An 8,992-nucleotide genomic window follows, 5' to 3' on the forward strand; every position below is an offset into this window, starting at 1 on the left:
AAGTCTCGGGACGCTACACAGCAAGTGAACTATACCTTAAGCGTCTACTATTTAGATTTGCTAAGCTTACTAACATGAGATTTCTAACGCTCTGCAACGAGTTAAAGGAAACAAAATCCTCAATCTAATGTTAACTCTACCACGCATTAAGTACTGCGCGGTCAAAATAAGGGTTTCATATGTCATAACGTTTGAATTTTAAGGCCCGAGGCTGTTAATATAACACAAAATGTTCTATTCTTTTATAAAATCAGCAACTTATTAAAGTGATAGAACTATGCCACGTATCTCTACTAGGTGCAGTATTTTTAAAACATGTCAAAACTTGGGCAATTAAAGCAGCTTCAATCTGTATTGTCATGACAAATATAGTTAGCCTTAGTCTTTTCAGACGAAATTTACTATAAATTCGTTCGTATCTAAAACATCTGCAAATAATTAACCTGATATTGCAGCGCCTATGCTATGGTGATATATAAAAAACTGTCTTTGGTACAGCTAATTCGTTGCGACACGTTCCCCATTTAGTTTTTCCGCTTCGGCCTTTAGGGCCTTCAGAACAATTGGTTGATTTGATAACGGTGTGCTTTTTAGTCGACGCCAACTTGGATGAGTACGGGTTTTGGAAAGTCTGGATTTCTAAATTGACCACTCTCGTATTGCGATGTTAGTGTAATACGATAGTGGTTTATCCCTCGGTTCTGGTGAGGTGCCACCTTTGTACTTTGAATTAGCCCCCATGTGCCTCGCTGGGTGGGCTGGCTTTTTGGGCCGTGCCAATAGCCCGGACACCTTCTCCATGCTGAATATATATTCTGCCCGAGTACTTTGTCTTCTTTCGTCTTCAGGGAGTCCCGGGAAGCTACATAAGCTATCCGCAATCATTCTAAGAGTTGAAAAGTTATCAAGGCATGGTCTACGTACTAACGACTCACAATATCTGCTAGAATTGTTTAGCATAGTTTGAAGTAATTGCAGCAAAGCAATAAAATGTCAATACAATTTCCCACAAAGTCGATCATATGCACGTGGGTACCGGAATCCTAATCCTAGCGGCAGACCTGCAGCCTAATAGTTCAATTGCACACTTTCTTTATATAACGTAAGGAAATGGTGTTTTCATAAAGTGAGATGCTTTATAAAAGAAGTCAAACTTTTTCAATCGTAAATTTACCAGAACATCCAGTTTTCTTCTAGATATCGCCAGCTACGCATAAGATAAAAGTCCAAACACCAAAATTAACTGGCAACTGCTAAGCAACACTAATTACCTTTATTTTCATTGTTATATCGTTTGAAAACACGTCTTTTTCGTTGGAGTGGCAACTTTGACGTTGGCGTTTTGAACTTGTCCCCGGTGCGGTGCTCTCGGGTTACACTCGTACAAGAGGATTGAGGCATGACGGTAAATTTGATCCTGGATGCTTTCGACAAATATCGCCAAAATGAATCAGTTGACACGTTTGTGTGTTCAATGGAAGTAAATTGCCTGCATGGTTTTACCTAATTAGCACATCTAGGAAATTATGGACAAGCTCGAGAAAATTACTTCCTTGGAACCAGACACATTGGACCGACTAAATGCTTTTTTCTCGTTTGCTTTATGCTCACCAAGTGGCTTGCAACTGAGATCTATTGCGCTTAAAGTCATTTTAAATTATGGTAAGTTCTTTAAAATCGTCTTCGAGTTTTTCAGCGGACGATATGTTAAGCCGATATGTCCTACTTGCGAAGTTTTTAATACTTAAGCCGATTCTTCACGGAATCTTTAATTGGTCTGAGGAAAAAATTTTTCTCGAGGTTGCCTCCTTTTAGGTTTTGATATTTCCATGTATAGGCGTTAGCAGCATTTTATAAATGTACTTTCGAAATTAATTATATGCCCTTGGAATGTGGGGATGATATTTTCGTTTGTGGCGTCAGGCAGGTGCTATCGATACTAAAGGCTCCCTACAATAAGGAAAAGGTTGAATTTGCTTTGGGCATTCTTGCAAATATATCTCAAAAACACTCCGTAATTCACAAAGTACTGCAAAATAGGGTATGTGGTTTCTAGACTTTTTTAATAGAAAAGGATGACTTTGATTTGCTGCGGAAGCTACTTCTCCGCATAATGAATTCTGAGTCCTCTACGCAGATGGAAACTGTCCTTTCTATGACTATCATTTTTCACTTGTGGGGAACTAAGGATAAGGTGCGTTCTAAATTTTAAAAATATTTCGTCTTATCATAGTTTTTCGATAGTCGGAATGCTCACGCATCACTTCAAGTCCTTTTCAACATTTTTCTAAGTGGTAATGCCTCTCTGGAAAGCTTGTATGCGGGCGATATTCTCATTGACTTTTGTGCTAATTCTACTTCCTTCTCCTTGATCAATTCGTAAGTCTCATTTAGCTTGTTTTTACCGTCTTAGGCATCCGAAACTTAAGCATGTTATGATTGAGACTGCTAAGCAACTCGTGTCAAGAAACGCAAAACTCATTCACAAAGTACACATTACGTTTGAGTTTTCATAAGCCACCATTAGATGTTAGGTTTTCTGACGTGCCTACTTAAAAACAGTGCGGAACTTTGTGCTTGCTTGCGAAGCCTAATCTTTCATTGGGACAAGCCTGAAGGAACTAATGCCATCTTTACTGGGATTAGCAACCACCTTATGCAGCCCACAGATCATCTTCTCTCCGCTTCTACGGCCGCCTTCATTTACAATCTGGAATCATCGGTTTGTTTGCATTCCTACTCTGTATTTCAATCTCGACTTTCACCTTAGTTTTCAAAGGATATCTCTGATGCTGACTACAACACTACACTACTTCAACTTCTCACTCTTGTTACTCAAGCCCTCTCACTTCGACTTGAAAATGGGAGCTCCATCGAGGCAGCCTATAGACAGCGCGTGATCATGCACTGCGCCTCTCTAATTGTCCAAAAACTTTCAGAAATTTGCTGCTCATTCGACCCCGCATCGGTTGACATATCCGCTGGTCATATCGCTAACCTGGGATACACCGCTCGGTCTTTAGCCCTCCAAAACCTCGAAAACAGCACCCTACTGACTATTCTAAGCTCTACCAACAATGGAGACATTGGAACCATAAAAAATAATGAAATGTAAGAGAACGATAGTTGACTGTTTTATTTACTGCGGAAGGATGGCTGTAATTCTAGTCACCGTGGACGCGTTGGATCTCCTCCTCACTTGCACGGACTTTCTCTCTGCCGCCTCGCTTGCCTCCACCTCGGAGAAGTCGCAGGATAACATGGATCCCGATGAGACGCGAATCGATTGCACACCGCAGATGGCGGACCTGAGCCTCACTGAAGAGAGGGACGGCAAGGGAATTTGTAGTGAGGGTGGCTCAGTAATACGCCACTTGCGGCGCTGTGGTGATGCACTGCAGCGGGGTCTAGAGACGCCACACCTCGCGAATATGCTGGCACTCGTTTTTGTTGTTGGAACTGGTGATGGTAGCTGTGAAGGGGCCTTCTCCTCCCGGGCCGTTGTCCTTCGTCTCATGAGAATCGCCCTCAGTTTGCAGAATTTCTCAGTTTCTTCGTATGTTTCTCAAATGTGTTTCGTTCTTATTTGACTGTTTCTTGTTTTTTTGCAATTATTAAGCTATTAAATAAGTTGGAACAAGGAGAGAACTGATTTAGTATTCATTTTGAACGTGACGCTAAGGAACTTTGCAAACGTCTCAACAAACCTCGAAGTCAATTTGTAGGTAATTTCGTAAAATATCACTTCATTAAACTCGCAAATAGAGCTTAAATTCGGCGGTTTGCCTAGTTAAAACGAACCATTGATATATGCGCAGCTATTTCGGCCTTGTCCCATAACTCACTTATTCACAATGCTAATCTGGTGATCATCGCGATGGTCACTTCAGCCGAAAATTGAAGTTCTTTTTTTGGTAAGGTCACAATTCATCCCGCTATAAATGACAGGATGTTGGGGCAGAATTTCACTTAAGCCGTTTACTTGAAGGAAGTTATTAGTGTTTTGCAAATATTCAGAAGTTTAGCGTGATAGTTTTAAACGTACTTCACTGTTAGTTTACCCATTGAATTGACTCGAGATTCGTGGTGCTGACTCACTATTCTGTCACCAATTTCTGCTGCATGTTGGGGACCATTGTGCCGACATGTCATCTGTTGTTGAAATGGATCATTTCCTCCTCTTTTTCGATCATCTTCGGATTTGCCACTAAGGGCCACTTTTTATCCTTTCAAGTAACTATTTTTACTGTTTTAGGCCTCTGTACCTAAGCAATTTATGCAAATCATTGACCACTTTTAATGGGTACTTTTTTCTGCAGCATTTCTTCCACTTCCCCTTCCGAATGTTGGTTATTGTCTCGAGTTTCAATATCTCATACCATTGGTAGATACCATCGCCGCTGATGTTCCTTTTCCCATTTTGTGCTCCCATTAGATTTCTGTCCACCCTGAACAGCCTCATACCACCGGGGTGTAGGTCGATTGAGGATTATGTAACATCACGGCTATTGCTAGCCACGAAAGAGAAAGAGTCCGAACCCACCGGTCACGTGGCCTTCATTTCTGAGTGGATAGCCGCTACGCAATCGCGCTTTCCTACCAGTCGGCAGGACAAAACTACCTGCTCGTCTGGCACCTCTCGCCACCACTCTGAAGCCACGCTGAACAGGCTCTGTGCGGCACTGGATAATACCTCTCTGTCATTTGTGAGTCTCCCTTTCCCCCTTGCATATGCATTGGTCCTACCTCCCTTTTCTTCTCTCCTTTGTAGGCGAGCATTGCCGGATCAGAAGCCATGACGATTTGTCAGCAAAAGATTGAAGTTCTCCAGGTAACTTAATCTAAGCATATTGCCGTTTGTGATTTGACTTCGTGGACGGATTTATCTTTGTATCATCGTGTAACTCGAAAGTGATTTTGCAGGCCTATTTTACGTAAATAATATGTTATGTTGAATTGCATGTATGTACAGTATGTGTGAGGGTGCCGGAAGACCCATTTTTTAGAGAAGCGAACAAAAATGATGAATTTTCTGTTACTCCTCTGTCTGTCCACATTTGACCAATTCTTTCTTTGTGATTAGAATTTAATATGCAATAATTAAACGTCGGTGAGTATTTATACAAGTAGGGCTGGGCTATTCCCTTCACACAAAAAGCGATCTAATGTGCTTTATGAATTGTTGATATTCTAAATCGTCTTCCTCTTGCAAAAGGGTAGTAGTTCTTGAAGATCATTCTGATTAATTCACCAGCTGCCCATCCGATCAGGATTTGAGAGGATCATTTGATCCATCTTTTTTACTTTCCCTTTCACTGGACCAGTCGCAAGAGGCGGTGTTGGAAGCGGAGGTGGCGGCAAAACGCGAGGCGCTACGCACGTCAGACGCTCTGGCGGAACACTTTCGATCGCGCGCTATCACCGCTGAGGCGGAGGTCGTGCGGCTGCTGCATCTTCAAACCGTCGCCCTCGCCAACGTCGAGTCCCACCGCGCCTCCTTAGAAGCTCAACGGGATCAAATCTCTCGGTGTGTTCCCCTTCAGCGTTATCTGGGCACATTGCCATGCCTTGTCGTTAACAGCGTTATTTATTTCAAATCGGCATAATGATTCTTCCAAATAGGGTGGAGTCAATGCTACTTATTGATATAAGTAAACACTTTAATTTCAAATTACACATCAATGCCCTTTGTTGCTGGTTATTGCGACTCAAAAATTTCCCTTGTTATGTAAATTGTACTAACTCATTTGTTGGGAAGGCCAGGAATTTGATTGAACAGTGGAGATATTTATAAATTAGAAAGCCTGTCTGGAAGTAGCTTAAGGATTAGCTAGTTTGGCGGATTCGTGGACTCACTGTTAAACTATTTTTTTCAAAAAGATTCACATAATTAGGCTGTGAATATTCCATTCTCCAAGTTTTGAAACCGATTTGCTAATCCATCATTTTGAAAGTTACTCAGGAAAGAATGACTGTAACTAAGGAAAAGGAATGTAAGAACTGATTGGAAAGGGGATCGTTAAATTTGTCATAGGAAATTTATTGCAATTGATGCTTGCCTATAAATGCGCGAATTTTCTAATCTGAATGATATGCGCTTTTAAGCCGCCCATACGCTCATAAGGGCGCTCGCTCGCCTAGGGCACCAACTCGATTAGAAAAAAAAATTAGCATAAGTTTCCCCACACTTGTTTATTGGTTTTGTTGGGCTTCGTGATGATCACTTTTGTGTTTGGTGTACAGGCTTGTTTGTTTGCGTTTCCATGACCCTTCACCAAGTCTGTCCATCTTTGTTATGTGTGCTTGTGTGTAATTTGCACTCTTTTTTTGTGAAAATTATTCTTTTCCGTAAGCACGCTTGTACCGAAATTTGAATTGAATGTGTGAGGTACATTACGCTCTATTTTGTAATAAATTCAGCGTCCATTTTTTTGTAGCCTTGAAAGCGAGAATGGGCGTCTTTCTTCTGAGTTGTCCTCCAAACAAAAGGAGTATGAGAGTATGTGTCTTCCTAATCGAATCCTACTTCAAATGTCTTACACCTCATGCTCGGGTTTCTCTTTTTCCCTTGAAGGTTTGCAGTCGGCCAAGGAGAGCCTGCAGAACAGGCTGACGAGCATGCGTGAGCAGAACAGAACTATGGACGCGACTATCGACAACTTTAGAAAACAGTTGGATGAGGCAAAGCAAATCATTCAGCAAAAGGATGCCGAGGTATGTCTGTTGACAACCACACGGCCTGTGTTACTGCTATTAGTGGTCGAGATAATAGCCTAGTTAAGGATTTCCTTTGCATTTCTGGAGGATTATGCGAATGTCGCCTTTTTTAGATTCAACAGTACACTCATATGACTCGCATTATCAACGAGTTGACTGGCAACCGGGTTCAACCAGCGAATGCTTCAAATTCAAAAAACCCCATTTAGTATGTTGCACTACGTTCGTTTCCACTTTTATCAACTTTGAATCTTTCTACTATTGTAAAATACCATTTTGGATTTAATTGGTCCTTTGGCCGGACCTTTTGGCCGTTGGACATTTTCAATCTTCCACGATTCGATGTCCTTTCTGGTGATGTGCTTCCATCCCTCCCCTCTCCTTTTCATTTGAACCTTCGGATCTTCTGTATGGCTGTAAAATTATTTCCAATCTTGAATGTCTTGCAGTATCTCCAGGTTAACTTGGATGCTGTAGTGTTGACTGAGCGACGTCTTTCGCCGTATGCAATGCAAATGCTAGAACCCATAGCCAAACGCCTCGATTGGATATTCTGGGAAAAGTTTCCTAGAGGGAAGACATCATTCGTAGGCGGTTAAGGAGAAAGCCGATGAAAGTACCTCAGCGGGTTGACAGCTATCCAAATTTTGGGTTCCACAGTGTGAGGATTGCTGAGTCGCGTCCTGCATTAGCGAGGACAGATTCGGTCACAAGCGGAATGAGTAAAGCTTCTTGGCCTCTTAGTTTCACTGTTAAAACCGACTCATACTAGCAGTTGGAAAAGGTTTAATGAAAGATAAAGGAGTGCTTAAGCTGGAATGAGGTTGAAAGTGCATCTTGCGCGATGGACTTCGTTAGGTAAGTTTAGGTAGGTGTTCTTACGCCCTGCGAATGGCATCCTGGGTGAGCTCGTGGCGACACGCTGCCTTTGGTCTAAGCTTTAGCTGCACTGTGTCTGTGCATTTATAAAATGGTAATCTTAAGTGTGCGTGCAACGGTGTTTGTATTTTAGAGGATTACTTCTATCGACGTATTAATCGAGGAATACGCTCAAATGGAGTGCTGAGTCGCACAACTACATTTGATGCTGGATACAGTTTCACCATTTTATAAAAATAAAAAATTTATCAAAAGCGCTCTCCGCCTGATGATGATGCAAAGACAAGTCTCTGGTCTTTGGACCATGCAAATTTGTGTAAGATCTCAACAGTTAGTTCCTTTAACACTCAACTGCTTGGATCTGATACAAGGCGTAAAACTTTGTCTACTCGATAGTTTCTACCCAAGAAACCTTGGCCTCAAAATTTATGTGACAACTTTGATTCATGAATGCATCAAATGCTTTGTTTGTTTGGTGAAAGAATATAAGTTGAGTAGTGCAAAAACAATGCATATCGGATGGTAGATTGTTTGTCTGGGGAAATCCATGACACTGCTTCAACCTAATGTTTGAAGAAATCTTGTATCCTGCTACTGAAGCCCCGATGTCGACAGACCTAAGGACGATTCACTGATTCGAGACTATATAAGAAAACTTCAAATTGAATGGGAAATACGTGTGTCTTGATTTACGCTAACAAAAGAAGTGACGTTAATGGCGTCACGAGCTGAGCATGCTATGGAGCGTAACGGTAATCCATGATAACGTTAAAGGACAATCCGATGTTGACTCATTTAGAAGTTCAAAAATATTGCAAATTGACCGTTATTTACTTAAAAGATAAGAATATAGGCGATTAGGAATACACCATTGGAAAGAAACCATTTTAGCGACAAAATGAACTGAAGTGCAAGAGTGCGGTATACAAGTGATTGGGCACTTTTAGATGGGTATAAGTAAGGGGGATGCGCATGATTATTGTTATGCTTCTTCCTCTTCTTCATCAAATTCCCCCTCTTCCTCCGCAGTAGCCTCCTGATATTGTTGATACTCGCTCACTAAATCATTCATGTTTGACTCGGCCTCAGTAAACTCCATCTCATCCATACCCTCGCCCGTATACCAATGCAAAAATGCTTTACGACGAAACATAGCAGTGAATTGCTCACTTATACGCCTGAAAAGTTCCTGTATGGCCGTACTATTGCCAATAAAAGTTGCGGCCATTTTCAGACCACGAGGTGGGATGTCACAGACAGCGGTTTTGACATTGTTTGGTATCCACTCAACAAAATAGCTTGAATTTTTGTTTTGTACATTCAGCATTTGTTCATCGACCTCCTTCATTGACATCCGACCACGGAAGATTGCAGCAACAGTTAGGTAGCGTCCATG

General features: G+C 41.6%; 3 protein-coding genes across 3 annotated transcripts in view; 1 reads left to right on the forward strand and 2 right to left on the reverse strand. All coding sequences in view use genetic code 11, as the record gives it.

The window, feature by feature from the left end:
• EGR_02072 (hypothetical protein) overlaps window positions 1-1,401 on the reverse strand; it is a gene marked incomplete at both ends in the record, with an annotated part of 3,390 nt that extends 1,989 nt beyond the window's left edge. Inside the window, one exon of the mRNA XM_024491321.1 lies at window positions 1,272-1,401. Within this exon, the coding sequence (XP_024354174.1) occupies window positions 1,272-1,401 (130 nt within the window). The remainder of the gene's footprint in view (window positions 1-1,271) is intronic.
• A 712-nt stretch (window positions 1,402-2,113) lies between these two features.
• On the forward strand, window positions 2,114-6,926 carry EGR_02073 (hypothetical protein; the record flags this gene model as incomplete). Its single annotated transcript, XM_024491322.1, has 11 exons — window positions 2,114-2,194; window positions 2,234-2,379; window positions 2,590-2,722; window positions 2,771-3,111; window positions 3,152-3,556; window positions 4,436-4,706; window positions 4,772-4,831; window positions 5,325-5,527; window positions 6,438-6,499; window positions 6,575-6,714; window positions 6,831-6,926. The coding sequence occupies 11 exons, from the start codon at window positions 2,114-2,116 to the stop codon at window positions 6,924-6,926; spliced, it is 1,938 nt and encodes a 645-aa protein (XP_024354175.1).
• A 1,652-nt stretch (window positions 6,927-8,578) lies between these two features.
• On the reverse strand, window positions 8,579-8,950 carry EGR_02074 (Tubulin beta-4 chain; the record flags this gene model as incomplete). The annotated part of the gene is made up of 1 exon (XM_024491323.1): window positions 8,579-8,950. One exon carries the CDS (start codon window positions 8,948-8,950, stop codon window positions 8,579-8,581), a length of 372 nt encoding a protein of 123 aa, XP_024354176.1.
• Between the last annotated feature and the right edge of the window lie 42 nt (window positions 8,951-8,992).

This window comes from Echinococcus granulosus, assembly GCF_000524195.1.
Source record: "Echinococcus granulosus chromosome Unknown EG_S00009, whole genome shotgun sequence".
In the NCBI taxonomy this organism is placed as follows: Eukaryota; Metazoa; Platyhelminthes; class Cestoda; order Cyclophyllidea; family Taeniidae; genus Echinococcus; species Echinococcus granulosus.